The sequence below is a fragment of the Andrena cerasifolii genome, chromosome 7, assembly GCF_050908995.1.
Source record: "Andrena cerasifolii isolate SP2316 chromosome 7, iyAndCera1_principal, whole genome shotgun sequence".
Taxonomy (NCBI): domain Eukaryota; kingdom Metazoa; phylum Arthropoda; class Insecta; order Hymenoptera; family Andrenidae; genus Andrena; species Andrena cerasifolii.
Window position 1 is genome coordinate 10,624,395 of NC_135124.1, and position 20,861 is coordinate 10,645,255.

The following is a 20,861-nucleotide window of genomic DNA, read 5'->3' on the forward strand; positions in this document are numbered from 1 at the left end:
GAGAACCTTTCCCGCCGAATCGAAGGAGATCGTTATCGGCTCGAGCTTGTAAAACACCTAGTGTCGATCCTCGCGCGGAGCTCGACCTATATCCAGCTGACATGACAGCCGGACGCGATCCATGGCTGCGTCTACGCACGTTCACATAATGCAGGTTACGTTCACGCAGACCCACCCGCAATTTGGCAATGTCAGGCCCGTGGCACGGCGGTTTGGCAATGGCCATGCCGTGCCCCGGCCTCCGGGGAGTCTAATTTGCGGGTGTAACACGCTGTCGAAGAGGACGGAGTTACTATCCGCGCTGGGCCCCCACTATCAGCAAAACCGTTCCTATAGGTTATAAAGGACCGAGCAGCGTACTATACGACTGCACTCTCTCAGTGAAACTCTCGGAGGATCGTTCCCCCCAAGCAGCCCGTACCCTCCTCGTCTGCGACGCGTGCACCATGAGGATTATATCTGTGGTATGTAGACTGGCTTCTGTAATTTCGCCTCTTTCTACGCGGGGGCTTTCACGCGAGGGCGGGTCGCGAGCCATTGTCTCGACGTGCTACCGTGCAACGTTCCATTGACAGGGCACGCAGAGGCTGAGGATGAATAGCTAGGTATAAGTACATTTCAGGGAGTTCTGTACGATACTTTAGGAAATGAGGGTGTTGTGGATCGGTGTTGGAGAGTGGATGAAATTTTGAAGGTGAATGGTTGTTGTTTTTTAGTGGAGAAGTATGTTTATTGAATATTTCAGTGTGGAAAGTGCTGCATACCTTAGTAAGCGATGGAATTATTTGAATGCGCGACTTTTTAGTTAAGATGGATTTGTCGCGATTGAATGACAGTGAGCTTGGATTTTTTTTTAATTTAAATATGATTTTTTTCAATTCTATTGCTTCGAATTTTTTCGCAACAACAGGTTTCTTGATAATCTGCCCCAAGATTTGGGGCGAATCGGATATTTCTCAAGGTTTTGTTTTTCGCTTGCAGAGGAAAGATTTTTAAGTAGGGTTTTATTTTTTATTATTTATGTTCAAGCCAAAGGGGTACTATTTAGTTACAAATATATAATACAAAACTAGTTTTCTAATTTGTAACTCTTATTTCTCTACCATCAAACACACAGTGATCCGATTCGCCTCGGTAGAGCCTACTAAAAAATCTTAAAATTTACAAGAGATTATGGTTCCTTAGGTTACAATCTTTCGAAAAAAACACGCGTGCGCGTACAGTTTTCTGCTAAACTTCTAAATATTGCGATGGAGATAGTCTCGCGTTCATCGCCAGGGAGTGACTTCAATGCCTGGTAGAAGATAGCGCAGTTTTATTTCGAGCGTTAGCCTCTATCGAAAATTATGCAACCAAGTGTGCTCTGAATACCTACTTTCGACTGTCTTTCGTGCTTGTATAATAAATAACGCCGGATGAATATTAATGTTAAATAATAGTTTACATTATTCGTGTCACACCCACTGTTCACCAATAGGAGAAAACTTAATTACAATCTAACCTGAGAGTGGCAGCCATCAGACTAGTATTTCATAATATTAACAGTTGATTTGATATTACGAGACCACTACTTAATTGTTAATTATATCAATAGATGGATAGAAATATAATTGTATCTTCTTATAAATTACTCCAATCAGGATTTGTTTTTATTCAGGAAGTGTTACAAGCATTTCTGATAAATAATCCAATTTTCTCTCAAACAAAGGTAGCCCGGTCTATAAATAACCATGAATCACAATCTCATATTTAATATACCCGTAATTACTATACATTTCCTCTACCCGTGTAATAATTAAGCTGCACAGGGCTTTTATTGAATGAAAAATAGGTGTACTCTTCCCACGGTCGTTGCAGACATCCATGTACCGGAGAATAATTTCTGTTACAACGTATCTCGTTAAAACAATAATCCATTAAAGCCCCCGTAGAAACGTGTACGCATTCTTCATCTTCTCGTACGCACCACGCTGTAACTACTCACAGCGCAGCGAGCAGTTATTATTTTCAACAAGAGTCTTACTTGTTGTGCCCACTTTCATCTATCTCATGCAAAGAAAACATTCGAAATTTCTAAATTTAGGAGCATCGAATTTGAAGAACCTATAAACGCGAAATTTCCTGTCCAATAGTAGATAGAATTCAAATACCTACTTTGTTTCTTTCACGAATGAATTTAATTATTTATTGGTGACAAGAAAGAGGTTGGCCAATTTCCGTTCCATTTCTGTCCTCATGGTGATGTGACTAGGCTTCGTAATGAATTAACAAGTATGTATGTGGAGCAACGAAAGTGTTGAAACCGTGTGTCGTCTGTCGCGCTCGTGCGTCGCCATTCATAGAAAATTCGTCATAATTAACGAAAGCATTTCCCTTACTTGTTCGAAGAGGCATTCTCTTCTTAATTTCTGTGGGAATTTTCAGTCGTTCCAGGTTTCCCTTACGATCTTCTCTCGTGTGATCAGTTGTGCGAAAACATGCATAGAAACTCTAGTAAAACTCTAATTTCACCGTTTTTCCACCTGTGGCGTTTGTTCGAGCTATAAGGAATATATTAATGACTCAAGTTCAATTTACTTGTTCTTCTGCCTCGATATGGCTAGCTTCTGTTGGGGAAAGCGTTCCTAGCGTGTACCTAATTAAATAATAACGAGTTCCCTAGTTACTCGAATGGCTAATTAATTAATTCGACTTGTGAGCAAGTTTGATTAGTCTTCAGTGAGGGAAACAGGTATTTGTATAGAAATATTTTTATATTCCGTTCTGAATATTTATTCGAGGTATGGCGCAGAGATTTTTAATTGTGTCTTTCATTATGACACTTGCTTCGTTGAGTATTAGAGAATTCTTTACTAATTTAACAAATTACTAATGCTTTCAGCTTAGACGAAGTCGTTAGAAACGTTGTTAAAGAGAACATGGGAATGATCGAGGATCAACAGTCTGCTGGCCTAGAGTGTTTTATTATAGCTACTTTCACCAATTTATAGCGAAACCTGTTATTTCGTATATTCTTTAGTAAATCAGCGTTCAGTTTCATTGTCGTGAAATTAAGTAGCCTTGTCAGCGATTGCTTAGGCATGAACGATTCGAATTAGAAAGACTCGTGGATATTTTAAATGCCATGTAATATACGTATATTCATTAAACAGCGCATGGCGAATATCCCACTACTAAGACAAAATAAAAGTTCTGGAAAACAGTCCTTTCAAAAGCCTCCTTAAGCTTATACCAGTAACCCTCATAAATCTTCATAAATAGATTACCAGAACTATTACTCTCAATACCACCGGTAATAACAGTAATTATCCCAAAGCATCTACAAGTAGCAACATTAAACCTTCGCGGTAAAGAAAACGTTTCCTGCACTTAAAACACATTAACCATTGCAATTATTTAACGATCACTTTGTACTGGTACATGCACTAAAAACTTCCATTTGAAAACACCTTCGCGGAGTTCTAAACGTTTCTTCTACGTTTCGAAATGTTTTTCAAAAATCCATTATTCTCATATTTTCCCTGTAAAAAAGATAATCCTCAACAGATTGTTTATGCTCGACCAAAACACCCCACCTCGAACCTACTTCACAGCCCATCTCCAAAATAATTAATCGGAGCATCCGATCACACCTCGAATCGAAGCGTGTCCGCCACAGCAACGATGCATCGAATCTTGAACACGTCCTCGCTGAGACCTAGTTTCGGCCTCATAGGAGCCAATGACGGAGAAACTGTCCGACGATAAGTCGCGAAAGCGAGGCTAACGCGCGCGATGGGGGTAGATGTTGCTTTCCTCGCGTCGGCGAACAGTCATCAGCATCGGTACTTGCTCTCTACCTCGGCACGAGCGCCACGGAAAATTGGCGCCCCCTGTATCCGCTACAGATTAGTCGTTGTTAGAACTCGGTTTACGATCGTTCTCCCCGTTTCGTAACAGAAGGAAAATCGTCGGGGCCGCTTAACAAAATAGCCCCAATAACGTTCGTTGCGTGTGCACAGCGTTGGTAAACGCGGCTCGGGCTAATCTTACCGGCTGTAATTAAATTAAATGGGACGTAGCGGCGCACGTCCTAAACCAACAACGAATCGGACAAATCGGGAATGTTGAAACTGCCACTGGCACGCGTTCACGACTCATTGGTGGCTGTAGGAAATCCGTGTAACGCGGGTCGGCACGGTAACAGTTTCCAGTAAACGGCGCTTTAACGGGGAACTTTCCTGTTTTTGCACACCTCCGAAGGAACGGGCTCATTAGATAGCCGGGCCGCAGGAATAGTGAGAGCGAGAATGCTTCGTGTGCAGGAAGACTCCCGCGCCCCTCCGCGAAATGTACCGCGGCGCAGGAACTTTGGATCATTATAGCGCGGCGTGTTCGGCAGAAATGTACGACGATAACAAATCCTCCTAATTAACAGTCTAACGCAGACTTTCTCGCTCTTGCGTCTCACCTTAGATGCCTCGGAATAATCTTGTAACTTAATTAGACGTTAAATGATGTATGCATGCCCGAAGCTTTCGTCATTCGATTGGCGAACTTCGTTATAGACTATGGGATCTGAAATTGTTCCATTTTAGCATTTGATGCAGTTACAGAAGCGTCTAGAAACGAGAAACACATACTGAGAACAACTTGCTTATATTTTTCTGAAAGTAAGAAGGATCGCTAAATAAAAACATGAGGGGGTTAAAAAGGATCCTTGGGACATAGTAGGAATTATGAAATAAGAGCATGGTTGAGGTAAAAAGACTCAAGGGACGTAGGAGTTAAAATAGTGTTTCTTTCTTCCAAATGATCGATGACATAACATTTCCAATTTATTGCTATTGTTCGTCGCTACTTCTGCAAATCCACGCTGCTCTACTTTCAAAGCGGAACACAAAAGTAGAGATGCCTCACTTTCAGTGTAGAAATTAGTTCCAATTTCTTTTCCATTGTCGCGGAAGATACGCATCACTGGTTAATAGTGCATCGGCTGCTAAAAGCAGGATCCTGTGAGTCACGGGAGATTTTCGACGCGCTCGGTGAAATGTGAGAAACGAAATACAAAACGTAGTGTGGGAAACTGTGAAAGAGCCTGGTAAGAGTGAAAATGCATCCAAGGCAAGGGTTAAACATGGTCACGCTCTGCTGATTCGTAACGCGCTAATAGAACGTGCCCGTGCACACGGTATCTAATTTTCCAATGCTTCCTTAACCGACGTTACATAGGAGCGTTTTTTTCGCTGATTATTATGCTTCCTTTCTGACATTTCTCGGCGACTGCGTGCCAGGGAATAAGGGGAACTATTCGTGAAACGGCTAACCTCGAGCTACAAGTCACGTTACATTTACTTCTTTTGATAAGTCGGATTAGAACTAGGTCAGTTTTCTTGCGTCAGCATTCGTACGTTGGCCACTGTATTTTCTTGAAGATTTTGTTGAACTAGTGCTTTTTGAAGAATCATTGTCTAAAGTACTAATAAGGCTACCCATCGAGGATACTAAAATCAATTTTTAAATAAAAATTGCCGGGCATACACTAATCTTAAAAAGGCACTTCACGCTTCGGTCAACCTCCACGTCTTACACTTCAAATCAAACCGCAAATTATTCATGAAAATCGCAACCTGAGCTTCGCTAATCTCTTATGAGATAAATTTGGAGGATATATAGAAGACATCTCCCAAAATAAATACAGAAATAAATTTAACGCAACAAATCTAAATATTTCGACAAAAAGTGAAATAAATAGCTCTCAGACCTCGTCGAGGCATGATATTCGAATAACAGTGAAGCAACCTATCAAACGTAGCTGATATCGAAAGCAATAATAACTGTACCCGGTCAGTGGGGATTTTCAGTGCCCTGGCTCGCTTTCCAACTGTTACTTAAACGAAGGGAAACGCGAGTGGAAGAGTGACGCCGCGGACGAACGGCGCTCAGAAGGCAAGGGCAGAGCGGGTCCTGCATACCAATGCTCGGTTCTCAACGCCCATACGAAATGAGTCACGTTCACTCTCACTTGCTCTACGCGAAACCATATTTAGACTCTATGCACTCTTTCCCCGTGCATTTTACCAGGCCTGGGGAACGTTCGGCTCTTTACACTTTCGAACGTTCGTCTCGACCTTACGCGACGAACAATCACCGCCTCGCAGCGACTCGCGGGCGCACCCTTTCACATCTGTCTCGCTTCCGGCGGATACATTCTGCCGGGAAACGGGAGGACATACGCGTCATCTCGCATCCTCTCTATCACGTCCAAGTCGGATCCATAGATCTCGAGATACACGGGGCTCCGTTATTCACCTGTCGCTGTACCCACGGCTCCTCAGTCGTGTCTCCGAATGCATCGAGACCGCCCCGTTCGAACGAGAATTACGACGTTGACATTAATGGCGGCATTACCATTGAAATCCTTCTCTCGATACGTGGAAAATAATCGTTGGACGTTTCGAGGGAAGCTGTTAATACCGTGGGTAGGGGTTTGTTATTTCACAGCTGCGTGCGCGGCGACTCGAGCAGTGATTCAGTGCTTTCTAGACGCATGAGAAGAAACTCGACCAGCAAGGTCGTACGCAGCGACCACACGTTTTGTTTCCCTCTGACGTGTAGAAGGATGCGAATTCTTTTCTGACTGATGCATATGCAATCGCTGGATAGCGTTTATGTGACGATAATGTGGATTTCTTTTGAGGAATGCTTGGAAGTTGGTGTTTTTCTCATTTGTGGGTGATTCTTTTAATATTTCTGGCGTTTAGTATTTTCTTATCGTAGGAATAGGTTTCGTAATTCCTATATGTTCGAGAGCCACGGAAAAAATGGATGTCGGTGACGGGACTCGAACCCACGATCTTGCGGATCCTCTGCGTACTAGTCAGCCGCCTAACCAACTCCACCAAAGTCGAACCTCCGTGGTTTCTTATTCCGGACTCCCTCTTATGTGGTTCCTGATTCTGAAATATTTCTATAGAAGTGGGACTTTTGATGCAACTCAGTGCTTTAAGGTTATTCCATAATTTTTTGTAAAACTTCAATCACCATTTCTTTCAAAGGGACACTGAATCATATTCTCCTCCACTGAGGCATCTCCGTACGCCTAATTATTTGCTTGTTCCACTTCCCACGCATTATTCGGCGAACCTCGAGTCCAACTCCGAAATTAACAGAAAAGTTAGGCTTCGTATCTAATATTACGGTTGTAGAACATACTTTGTCCCTGAACATACACTCTAATAGTATTTCTCGACAAGTAATTTCATTCTATATTGGCTTCGTGCGAACGTTTCCTAAGAACCAATGGCCACCAGTTGCACCACATTCACCAACGCCGAGCGCAGAAAGAATCGTACGTGTGCACGCTCATTACGTCGGTCAACTAATTAAAGCCAGCCAGCAGGTGGTTTAATCTGAAACGAATCATCGATCGTGGACAGCTTCCGCTACGGAAATACGAGCGAAGAAAGCCTACACAAGACACTTTAACTACTTCCTCCCTCGAAACACGATATAAATCAAACGCCTGGCTCTCCTAACCGTATCTGGATCAGATACGCGTTACGCAGCGCTTGCTGCAATAGAGAACGCGATTCTGAAAATGCGACTAGTTGCCGTCATTTTTTCCTAAAAGCAACGGTTCACCTTCACCGTGAAAGTGACCGTTTGTCGGCATTCTAAGCTAGCTGTTTGCTAGCTGATGCGTGCAATTGCTGCGATAACATCGGCCCAGCAAATCTTCATCGCGAGGGAAATATCTTCCAGCGATTCTGACCCCGCGATGTTATTGGAAAACTTTGTTGTTTGACTCGTAGAAGTGATGCAAATATAGGGTGGATGATGGAGTTTAGAATTGGATTCGTCGAATGACACATCAGCTCCAAAGATAGTTGCGAAGCAATCGCTGACTCTTTGAACTTTCAGTAATCTTTCCCCCCCTCTCTGTACCTCGATGCATAGGTAACGGAAATAAATTGAAGTAATTGTAGCAAATAGGAACGCCGCTTCCAGCTACCGCCTCCCTCAAACAACAAGCTTACTTTTACTTTCGAAAGAGTAGCCTGGAACGGGTCGACCGGACCAACACTGCGCTCTTTCTCCGTCTGTAAATATAATGCTAGAAATCAGGACTATATAACAATGCCAAGCCATTACGCCACTACTGTACTATCAAAAATTAAACGATTTCCGAGACTTGGAACTCATTCAAACGCATACCCGCATTGAAAATATTAGGTCAGTTCAAAAGTTCGTTCCCTTTATTGAATCAAAGTTTTTATTGAAAGTAAATATAGAAGCTTTCTTAATCAAAGTATTTTCCTTGGCGAGCTATAACCTTTTGCTACTTCCTTGATAAACGTACAAGTAGGTGTAATAAAAAAAAGACATTTCCGTAAACCTGACAGAAGAAACTTTTGCACCGACTTAATATTTAATAGATCCCTTTTGAGAATCCCCATTAAACAGAGGAGCAATCAAATATCCAAATTTCGCAGATGACGATCCCACATTTTACACTTCGAACCTGAATTCCTCCAAAGCAACCGGAAACTTGAACTTCCACCACCGCGTAAAGCCATCGTCCACGTCCCCTGAAGTCGTGATTGCGAAATGCCAAGCGAGAACTCGGTTGCCCCCAAGCAACTGCAACGTTTCTTGCCGCTATTGATATCGTTTCGACCCAATTTCCCGCTGCGGAATAGTGCAGCAACCGCGATTCCGAGGGAATCGTGGGGACGTCTGCGTGCAGCCAGGCGGACCGCCTCCGTAACGCTTACTTTCGTAGGAGTATTTTAAAGCGAGACAGGTTTGCGCGGCAGTGCTGTTCTTCCTTTCTCTGGAAAGTCGCAGCTAGAGGGCTAGACAAGGCGTGGTAGGCCCGATTCCTTCCAACCAGATCGACCGAATGTGTCCGTGCCTCTCACTGTATGCGACTGGCATGCTCCAGCGGTGATTACAGAGCCCGGCCACGGCGTCACGATTTTCCAGACCAGATGGAGAGTCATTAGACTGTACACGCTTCCAGTGGACCAGGCTATCGTGGCCAGTGGGCCCCGTTCTCCGTAATGACCACGGAGTAGCCAGCGATGCCGGTTCCGTGCGACTACAATCGAGCCCCCTCGATGATTGGATCAATAACGAGGAAAAGGGGACAAAATTAGATCCTTCCTGGCTACTTAGTTTCGTTAGTGATCCTTCTGTACCTGGTCTTGATTATCCTCTGTTTAGCAATGGGAGTTCCATGGGGTTTGATAGTCGATTGAATTTAGTTCTGTTTAAATGGGTTTGAGTAGATTGCTTGCTGGTGTTTCTTTAACATTGTTCTTTTATTTATGTTGCTTGTTAGAGAGATCAATTTGTTTTTTCGAGGTGCAAGAAGTGTTCTGGATTCAACGGAGCGATAAATGAAGCGTGTTGGTTTTAGGTGGGTTTTAAGATCATCGATTGCTTCACCGGTTAAACGGTACCTTTTGGTAGATCAACTCAGCGTGAGTTTCATAAGTGGTTGGTAAAAAGGAAAAATATGCTACATGAAGGTAATCCTTTCACGCTGCTGAAGAAAGGGTACTATGAATAGCGCCGACTTTCATTAGTCGTTAACGTCTGAAGACAGACCTTCTGCAATATAATATAAACAGCTTAGTGGAACTACTTCATCGAATTTAGCTTATGGCTCTTTCGTTCTAAATAATGTAAACAAATTGCAAAACCACATGACACTAATTACCTACCCATTTCCATCGCATGCCACAACTGTTTCGCGTTACGTTCATCGCGGAACAAAACTCGGCGAAGTACAGCGTGACAGCGGCACATAAATCACACCACAGCGAGCAGCCAAATCGGAACTTTCAGATACGAAATCCCTGACGCTATTCAGCACACTCAAAGCATTATTTTTTATTCCCCTTTCAACCACTTTCGCTCGCAAACAGAGGAGGGTCCGTGACCTAGTGGTCAGATCTTTCGATGACCTTCGATTCTCCCACCGGTGACGAAACGCGTTCCATTCGTCGCGTTTCGTCAGGAAGGGCAGCCGCGTTTTGCCACTGATCGAATTAATCTGCTCACGCTCGCAAAGCACGATGCATACCGTAGCGTTCGAAAGTCCCGTAACGACGTACCACCCTGTCTCAAGGACAAGCCGTGTGCCAAAGGCGCCTCGAATATTCCCGCGGCTGCGCGCCCACCATCGATCGAGACATCGAAGTCGACGGTATCGCTGTCGACGCGCGACCCGCTCTCATTTAAAGACCCCACAGAATGTCGACACAGCGATCCGTTCTCGTTCGTTAAAATCTAAGAATGCAGTGTTTAATGCAGGATGAAAATTTCTACTGTGTTCTGTTCAGAGAGCCAAGGTTCTAGTGACTTTGGTACGATGATGGTTTTGTGGCAGCACGCTAAAATTCGTTGGTGTAAGAAATAAAAATTCTTTGTTCCGCTTTTATATTGCAATCTGCTTTTTGTTTCACCCTCTTGCACGTTGTTGAAGTTCAACAAACTCGCTGGGGCATGGGTCATGTAAGTCAGATATCGGGCTTTTGTGGGGCAACAGAAACTTCTACATTTTTCTATATTTTTTAAAGACTCGTGTAAAATTATAAGAGTACCTGTGTATGCTCTTCGATTATTTATATAATTGAACGAGACTTAGATCGCAACCATGGTGGAGAATTAATGGAGAGTGTAATCGACTTTTTAATTTTGTGGATAGACGAAAGCTTCCAGTATATTTTGCGAAGTAGAAAGCGTTTAGAGGCGAAGAGGGATATAACAAGTGGTCGAATAAGCCTAGAAATTGCTTCGTGTCGGCTCTATTATTTCATAAACGTAACCTTCCTGGAATGCATAAACATTAGACGCGGTAATTAAATCGGCGTCGCTTTCTACGCGCCCCTCGAAGGCGTGCGGCGCGGTTTTATGCAAGAATTTTCTTGTTACGTCGTTTCCACGCCGGCTCCCTGCACCCGTGGCATACCGAAACAGGGCATCGCGTAATTTTATACCGTCGATATCGTTCTACGTAACGGAAACTCGATAGAGCCCGCGCGGACGCCGCGGAATCCGTGTTACACGTTCGATAAATATATGGACACGGCGAGCATGAAAAATGATCGTCGGTTTTTGCACTACTCGTTCCCCTTAAGGACGTTCGAAAGTTGAACGGAATGAGATTCGCGGCGAGACAATCGAGGAAAACACGGTACAGGAATTTAGGCGGGCGTAACGAGAGAAATAATACACTCGCAAGGGAAAAGGGAAATTATGCCGATGAAAGGAGGAGAAAGAGGATCGCGGGACAATTACGAGCAACGGAAATCCCTGTTATTGGTTCCACAGACTCTGCGTAACCGTTGAAAGTGATAGTTGAAAGGACTGTGTTTCCTGCAGGTCGAACCTGCTGTTATTTTAGTCGAGGGATGGAGTTCGAGGAATTGTGCTTTGCAATTATTGTAACGAGCATTACGAGAATTCCGTTAACCATGGTGATAACGGACAGGAATTAATATTTGATACCACTGAGCTGAAAATTGAAAAGAAATCCGTAAGTGTTGGAGTTGCTTGAAAAACCACTTCCAGCTTTTCAGACCAGAGTGCCACCAATAGTACTACATACTCTTGAGGTACACCCTCCAGAATTTAAAGCACCAAAATACTTATCACAGTTCAAAAGAAATATCAAAGATACCCCACCTCCAAAAAATTCAAATCAACTCAACAACCACAAACTTACTAACCACAAATTAAATTACTCCTCAGTTTCATTCCGCATACCCCAACATCCTCAAACATCCCAAAGAATCCGCAAAAGTCTGATGTATCGAGGTACCCTACCAGGATCTAGAGTCGAGCCTCGCAGAGCAGCTAGTAATCCGTTTCGCCGCGAGGGAACGTTTTAAAAGTGACAGTCGCGGCGTTTCCTGTGAGTCGTCGCGAGGCGTGGTTGTCTTTTGCGCGAGCATTTGCTCCCCGCTCGGTTCAAGGAGATCCAGAAGCGACGGCGTAGCGAAACGGCCGTCGAGATACGACGCTCTGAATCTGAATCTCTCACGGTAAGCACGCCGCCATAATCCTGCCTCGCCCCGTATTCGGGTCAGCCGAGTAAGTTGCTGTTACGTAACACGTGTGCGCCGGGGCGGTGTTCCCACCGAGTCGGCTCTACCGGAAGTCGGGACCACGTCTAGTTGCCGTAAGGGCATACGGTCAGGCATGGGAAATCCTGCTCATAATAGGAAAAAGCCCGCTCAAGGATGAATCAGAGGCGACGAAAAGTATTACAAGGAAACTCGACCGTATCGATGGAAATAGGTATTAGATATGGAAATGAGAATGCAATTGAAGAACACGCGAGTGGAGATGCTCGTTTCCTGTGGAAGGAAGGTTGTAGCATTCGTCTTATTTACTGGGGATAATATAGCTTGCAAGGTGTAGGTAATTATTTCGATGGTGTCTTAATGGGTTAGACCACTTTGGATAGGTCAAGAAATATCGCATCTTTGGCAATTTATTTCTAAGTGACAAAAGCAGTCTTTTGGATTAAAATTTTTTAATAAAAATGGAGACATCTTTAAATAATATATACAATTTTTGTTCAAGTTTTCTTTAAAAACAAATATGTCGGTCGAGAGAATACCATGATTTCTGAAATAAAATTTTAACAATAGAATATTAAATAAAACTAAATTGTCTATCGGCCGACGTTCAATTTTTTCGATATTTTAATTTTTCCCTGACTTATTCGTAAGTAAAGGTTTCTTACACACGAAACTGAGCTTTTTGCTTCGAGGTGTACCTATTTTGTTAGTTTTCAACCAATCAAAAAAATTGTACGTCGGCCGATAGACAACTTAGGTTTATTTAATATTGAATTATTAACATTTCAGAAACCTCCTCATCAGAAATAGCGAACACCAAATCGTACACGCCAGTGTGTACTCCTGACCGCCATATTTGATTTTAAAGAAAACTTGAAAAAAAATTGTCCCTATCTTTATTGAAGAATTTTACTCGAAAAAAGTGTTTTTGTCACTTAGAAATAAATTCCCAAAGATGTGGTACTTCCTGACCTGGCCAAGGTGGTCTAACCCCTCGAAGTATATTGTAGAGTTTGGTTGATACTTTCATTTATAGAACATGTAGATTCCGGAGTGGTAGTTTAATTTATCGATACTCAGTTTCTGACGCGAATCAAGCAGATTGCGAAACACCCGTCCCATCTACCGTCCGCATGGACATATTTATCACACCTTTGTTCTCACGTTTATATCGAACAGCGTGCTGCAAAAATCATGATCTTGTTCCTGGAAATTTAGTATCCTGGTTGCACAATTCCATCGTGCGGTAAATCAAAACTTTCCACGTTTCGCGGCGATATGATTTCTCACGAGTAGAAATGTCTGAAATTCCTTCGACCCTGATACGTTTCCTACCGATCAGCAGTAACAGCACTGTGGTTTCCGATATCGTTACAGCCACGGCGCTGCTATAAAACCGCTCGGTTTATTAGTGCAGGAGCATCGAGAGAAACATAACGAGGCTCCGAGAGTGATAAACAAGGTCCCTCATTTGTTAACCACACGAAACTCGCGAGTTTCGCAGAAGAAAACAACCTTAATAAAACCCAGAAAGAAAGTGAATTTAACACTACCACTCAAACTACCTCCTTCGTAACCACTTAGTGCGCCTCTACAGCTTTACATAATAAAACGATATTTCACTAGTATTTTTCTCTCGTAATAAAGGCAGATTGCATCGAGCGCCGGTAAATCCGCGTATCGTAACATTTCACCAACGCGGCCTCAACACTTTCCTTCCTCGGTGTACACAGCTGGGCGGTGTATGCATTAACTGTCGGCAACGTTAAGCCTGCCTCCAGCGAGCGATAAGGAATTTTGCCGTACATACCATTCGCGCGTACTCGGGTTCACCGATCCGCGAAACACGCTCTCTCCTCGCCATCTTCTGCTTCCTATTGACTATAAACCGATGCAGATCCGGTTTCGTGGCTGGAAACTGGAATAACTGGCCGGTCTGCCAACATTCTATCGCTAATCCGGCAATTTCGATTACCCCTATGACGTGATGGAGGCCACTTCCCTCCTCGAGCGCGATCGACCCATCGGCATGGCCGTCCGTAGCGTCTGGCACGCGACGGCCGCTTCCACTTACTCCCTATGCCACTTGCAAACGAATTTCTCGCCGGTGCGTGCGATTGCACAACGTAGTGTGTGCTGATTGCAATTATACTAATAGACTGACAGCCTGATGACTGTAATAAGGCAAGGCGTTCCATTAGGTGCGTTGTTTTGACGGTAATTATTGAAATTGCGACGTCGTAGAACATGCAGCGCGGTAGTTTCTGAAAAGGTAGCAGCTGGGGATGTGAAAGGGATTGAATTGGATTTGTGTTGTAACATTTTGTAACAATTCCTGTCGTTAACATTTTGAATATTTAATTCTGTTTTAATTATTGGAGGTATACTCTACTGGCTTGTTTTTAATTCGAGAGACAGTGATACTTATGGTAGCTTTGGCAGAAACTATTATCTTGTGAAGAGGAATGTTTTATGGAAATGGTGCCGATTATTACTGAATAGTGTTGGGTTCAGGCGACTTATTGCGTTGCTCTAAGATGACAAATTTCAACTGTGGAATTCCTGTTTTTAGGTGATCCTAGCATGCTTCCTGCTACTAACGGAAGCGAAGCGTGTAGAGCTCCGACCGCGCATAGCTGAGCCGCAGGTTTACTACGAAGAAGAGGACAGCCAAGCGGCTGAGGACGACTACAATCCAGCGGTCTACCAGCCGCGCACGCGTGCTCTTCCTTCGCCGCGTTCGAAGGACGCTCTGCACTCGCCGAAACCGCCACCGGTACAGACCATCCGCAATTACAACAAGGTGAACGACGACGGATCGTTCACGTTCGGCTACGAGGCAGCAGACGGTTCGTTCAAAGAGGAAACGCGCGGAACTGATTGCGTGGTACGCGGCAAGTACGGTTACATCGATCCTGACGGCAACAAAAGAGAGTTCACCTACGTGTCCGGCAATCCCTGCGATCCAAACGCGCCGAAGGAAGATGAGGACGACCTGCCGGAGAAGCAAGAGGACGACGATCTCTCTGGACCAGCCAACTATCCGTCAGTCAGGCCAGTGCCGCGGCCAGTCAGGCCAACCTATCAGCAACCCACCACTCGGGCACCCACGACGATCTTCCAGACGCAGTACCAACTGGACGATGACGCCAGTCAGGAGTTGAGCGAGGAAGACTACATTAAACCTGCGCAGTTGAGACCATCCGCGTACAGAACGCCTCAGCAACAGTCCTACGCCGCAGTGACGCCAACATCAGCTCTCTACGAGCAGGCGCCATCCGCCAGACCTGGTCTCTACAGGCTAGCGTCATCGACCACCCAATATCAGACCACATCGTCGCCCATTCTTCGCACCCAACCGACAGTCGCATCTCCAGCCTACCAGTCCCTCGAAACGACCACTCGCCGCCCAGTAACCCGCCACCCGAAGCCGCAGTCCGTCGCCATCACCCCCAGACCGCACGTCGCGCAAGTGGCTGCCCAGTACGTCTCCCCCAGTAGCACAGAGCGTCCAGCGTTATCGTACACCCGCCCCTCGGCAGTCACTGCCTCGCCCAATCTACGCACTACCACGGCAGCTAGCTCGTCTCACCTTGACTTTGCCGTCGAGCTCGAGCGCTACGTGAACACCGTCGGCGTGCCCGCCGCCCCCAAGCCCGTGCAACCGTCGCCCCAATCGTCGCAAGTAAAATTGCCGAGTCAAGCGTCGATCACCGCCTCCGCCGCAGACCCCATCTATCAGTCGGAGCTGGTGTACGATCCCTCCACCGGTCAGTACAATACCCAACTATATCAGACACTACCCCAAACCACGGGTGACTTCACCCTAAGTCACAAACTCCAACCGTTCGTAGCCCAGCCCCAGCCCTACCTTGGGCTCCAGCAGCTCCAGCAGCTCCAGCAGCTCCCGGCTCAGCAGCCTCAGCGCCAGTCCCCACTGTACAGGCAGCCCGTCACCCAGGCGGCCCAGTCAGCTCCCGCTCCAGCGGTCAGCCAGCCCCAAGAGGTGCTGTACAGGAAGCAGCAGACCCAACTGCTGCAGCAGTCCCAGCAGCTCTACGCTCAGCAGCAACGACGCCAGCAGCAACAGCAGCAGCAACAGCAACAGCAACCACAGCCGGCGCAGGCGCACAGGCTTCAGCTACTCGAGTCCCAGACGCAACCCCAGTCCTTCTACTACGTTGCACCCGCGAGGTCCGCCAACGGTGCCAGCGCGCCCCTCTCTGTAGGTCAGATCGATCAGTACCTCCGAGCCAGTGCCTCTGGCTACTGATCCCGTTTAGATCGTGAGTCCTTTCTCTACGTATGAAATTTATAGGGATACCCTACGATTACTTCTCTTGCATTAACTCAGCCGTTGGGCCTCACGCGGCGCATTACCGGGCGAGATGGTGCTGTCTCTAGGCCCAGCGTGCAACTCAGCGTCCACCGTGCAATACATTCCAAAGTCACGCGTTGAACTCTGTCTGGAATAGAGAAAAAGCTTTTACGAGATGTATGTTTTGGTAGATTTCTTTAAATTATTACTGGCGCAGCTTATCGAGATTAAGCTGTGCTCGGAGTAGCTCTTGCGGAGGTCTATTCAGTTCAACGAAACGTTTCTTGGTATCGTTGCACGGTGTTTTGTACATACGTGATGTAATTGTGTGGGATGCGAGGTTTTCATCGGTTCAAGAGTTGCAGCGACTCTTGGAAAATGGTACGTCAAGGAAGCTAAAATTTTCAGAGGAAGAAAGAATCCGTTATTTATATCTGCGCAAGGCAAAGATATAATTACACGACGTATGTACATTAGATTCTGTATGAATCCAGTGAGAACGTCCACTATTCTGCTAAACAGAACACGCTGCGGAAACGAATCGATTATCGTGTGTTCGGTGCACGATGAAGCAGTCCAAATTTCTCTCGCGTTACAAATATTTACGATAATCTTAGGTAAACGTAACGATATTGGCAATGTCGGTCATTCAATTTCAAGATCTTGTGAAACATCGATATCAGATCGACACCAACACTGCGATACCACTAACCTCCCAGTTCACTGACTATTTAAACCTGCATGGAAATTTTGAAATTTATAACCTGCATGAAATAACTTATTTTATAGAAATATTCTCATTCGAATGGAACTTTTACTTATCTCTGTGGTGATCTCGATTCGAAAATCGGATTATGTACTTCCACGGCAGTCGTTACGACCGCCAAGCACTGCAACAGTGTCGATATTAGACGCTCTAGCTCCGAGACCAATTTCCATGACCATTTTTCCATTGTTTACGCCTGGAATGATTATCGTCGGCCGGTGAAAGTCAATGGCCTGACGCAATGCTCGCGTACACGAGATATATTACCATAGCAATTCAGTAACATGCTATACCGCGCAGATTCCACGCCATGGCCGGACTATTCATCGTGTACACGCGAACATTTCGAACACGAACCCGACCTACGTACTGACTGATTTGATTACAAAACACCGGTGACCCGTAGCATCGAGCCGGATAAACATTCGCAGCCGTAATAATGACGCTGCGGTTAATCGCGTAATGATAGTCCCAGCCAGAAACATGACAGACTATCGTGGAATCAATTACGAAGTTAAATCGAACCACAACCCATACGCGTTACGTGTCTCTATTTATAAACCAGCCGGAAATGCTTCTTTTTTATCCATCCGCGTTCTCATCGATCACTGCATCGTTATCCCCAGTCGAGATGCATGTTTCTTAGGAAATTACAGGCCAGGGTATTCAGTTGTTAATGCAAAAAAAGCCAACTCGAATCTCGACGTGAAGTGAAATCAGCTAACTGCATGTGTTTCGGTTCATTCATTTTCTATTTTCTTTCAGAAAAATAACAGTCTTTCACTGCCGATTATGTAAAGGCACCTATAATAACGGCACTGCCATTCCCTTATCAGTATTGGTCGTCAACACACTCCCGAATCTAATACCAGCATGTCTATCACCGCAAACTGTGCTGCGCATCAGCTCAGAAATCGGCATCGCTTCGCACCGGTTGCAGCAACTCTCGCAAGCTCGCCCGAAGCCAGATCGGCCCGTAACCGCCCTAAGAGAGCCAATGGTACTTTCATTGGCGTGGTCCCGCGTACAGAGACATTCTATTCAGCAGCCACGAACTTTCTATTTGCATTCCCTGTCGCAAGTGTGAGAATCGATTCGAATCTAACGCGTCCTACGACTCGATCCTAAGGAAAGTTGGCCGCATGTGTGTGCGTGCACGTGCGCCCATGGAAATCCATCGGGCGAGATCGTAAATCGAAAGGCGCGGACCGCGAGAAAAGATTTCGCACGCAAGAAAAGGTGTTCGCGCTGCGGGGGCAGCCCTGCCAGCAATTTCTCTCACGTTCCATCGATAATTGTCAATATAGTTACGCTTATCGCCCCCTATTTATTAGTCTCTAAGCTCGAGCAGAGGTAAATTTCACAGACACGACGGTGTTCAGGGAAAAAACGGTTAACAATTGCGAATCTAGAGCAATTACAGTGTATCTTGTAGGTAGTACCATGCAGAAGTGTCAGCGCGCACTTGTCCACTCACATTGTAAATACTTTTTCCCGTTAGCGTTAATATGATAGAGCGGCTGCACGGCCCCTAGATTTATGCGTTCAGTACTACTGTCGGTAAGGAGAACGTTTCTTACGTTTATAGTTGTTTTTTTTTTATATTATTTGTAAACGTGATCGAAGAAAGATGTATCGTAATGAAAATTACCGTGTCATTTATTCCTGGGCCCTTGAATAATATTAGTAGCCTCGGGTCACGCGACCTCTATCCAGAAGGAAGGAAAGCAAACGTGCTGGGGAGGATCGTAAGTATAAGCTTCCGTAATTTTTTGCGAGCTGTCGCGTAATTGCATGGAATTTGGAACATTTTGTAATTTTATCGCCAGATCGTTACAGAAATCAGAATGTGGAAGTTAATTAGAGCGTTTCTAGCGTTCTGAAGTATTATGCAATTTTTTTATGCAACGTCAATTGTTTATTTCTCCCGTTTGTTGGGTATTTAAGAAAGATGCGGAGCTATTTTCGATGAGCGATGGGAGATTGACGGTTTCCTTTCAACATAGCGAATTGCAGGCTTACATTATCGCGGAAAGGAAAATGAAGTTACTCGCTCATTTAGCATTCGATCCTGCAAACGTGTAATCCCCGCAGGCAGACATTAAAGAGTTCACTCCTGACAGCAAGCCATTTTCTGTCGGTGTTTTACAGTGGTTAAGCGCACGCGGAAGGCGTTTCCGTAAAAAGAAATTAGAAAAGTAAGGAAGCAAGCGTCATTACGTCACCAGAAATCTGTTATCCAATTGCCACGTTTTCACTGAACTCATAACTTCTTCGAGTAATTAAGGGCTGTGCCTGAAAATTAGATTGAAATTTGGTTGATGCTGAGTTGGTTAAAATGGAAATCGTGGGCACTAACGCTTTGCAATAATTTAAATTCGATGGAGCATGTCTATGGCAGCTGTACTTTTCGAAAATGGATTGGGTGGAATTCAAAATGAGGCAAAATTACATGAATATATAATTGCGAAAATTGAGGAAACCTTTTGAGATGAATAAAAATATCTTGACACTGAAGAAGTGGCGTTAAAGTTTTCTATATTTGATTTCTACTTTTATTAATTAATTCACATATGTAAAATTTAAAGGATACTTTTCTATAATTATCTTCTTTCAACATTCCTGTGTACAATATATTTTACTATTATGTTATTGAGTTCCTTAATTTTGTTAATAAATTCATACCGTTTCTTCTAATGGGTTCCTTAAATTCCATTCTGTTAGATTAACTCAATGTGACTTCTTCTTCTCAGCAAATATTGTCGGTTCACTGTATGAGTGAACTAATAATAAATCAAATAAGTCGAACAATAATCAGGAAATAGTGGCTTCGACGAAAGCGACCATATATTTCGTTCTAAACAAATTTCATAAAACAAAGCAAGATGCCCCCAATTTGCTAGTTTCATTCAATTAACTCTGGTAAGTAAAATGGATACAGTCCGTATCGCCCTACAAACCAGTAGTATTATTAGCCACTACTATAGTCAAGGCGTCGTATGTCATCAATGAGTCATTAACTGCTCGATATTCCATTACGAATGGTAAAATATGTATCTAGCGTGGGAAACACTTTGCAGAGCAATACGTGTTACTTCTCTCAGAGATAAGCTCCTCGTACAGTTTCAGAATCAATTTTAAGAATGAATTCCCCAAGTACTCTCAAGCCAGAAACAAATTAAACATCAAACTGTCTCCGTATTCGACAAGCACAGCATTCCCACATTCGAGGAATCCTTCGTTGCTCGTTAATAACGTTTCGCAATTTCCTGGTCGATTCGAATTGTTATACTTAGCACCTGGCAAAACCGTGGAATTCGAAGTTACATTTTCGGTATTACGGAACGCCGAAAACGGAACACAATTGTTCGGTTCACAGAGGAAGAATGTCGGTCGTTTCGTGGGTAATGATGTAGGCGTGCCAGCAGAACGAACCCGTAGTAAATGTGCGGTCCGTAGTTGCGTTACAATTAACACCATGCCTGCTAACTCCTTCCGGAAAGTTGGATTGCACGTCCTTAAGTATACACATCTCACGCTGGCCCCTCCCTCCCTGACATTCCAAGCATGCATACTGTGATTAACATCAATTAAGTTACGTAACGAGCAGCGCCACTTTATTGGGTCACTGTAACGATTGCTTCTGACCTTTAAATGCGTTTAGACACTCACCGTACGAACGGTGTCTTGAATGAAGTAG

The 20,861-nt window shown here is 44.5% G+C and overlaps 1 protein-coding gene across 2 annotated transcripts; it reads left to right on the plus strand.

Moving 5' to 3' along the window:
- Positions 1-190: 190 nt before the first annotated feature.
- Positions 191-18,945, plus strand: LOC143371208 (uncharacterized). 2 transcript variants are annotated; one of them, XM_076816161.1, is made up of 3 exons: positions 191-464; positions 14,650-15,847; positions 15,932-18,945. In XM_076816161.1, exons 1-3 carry the CDS (start codon positions 447-449, stop codon positions 16,348-16,350), a joined length of 1,635 nt encoding a protein of 544 aa, XP_076672276.1. In that variant the 5' UTR covers positions 191-446; the 3' UTR covers positions 16,351-18,945. The 2 variants fall into 2 exon arrangements, with proteins under 2 accessions (XP_076672276.1, XP_076672275.1); XM_076816160.1 differs by having other exon boundaries at positions 14,650-18,945.
- Positions 18,946-20,861: the final 1,916 nt, after the last annotated feature.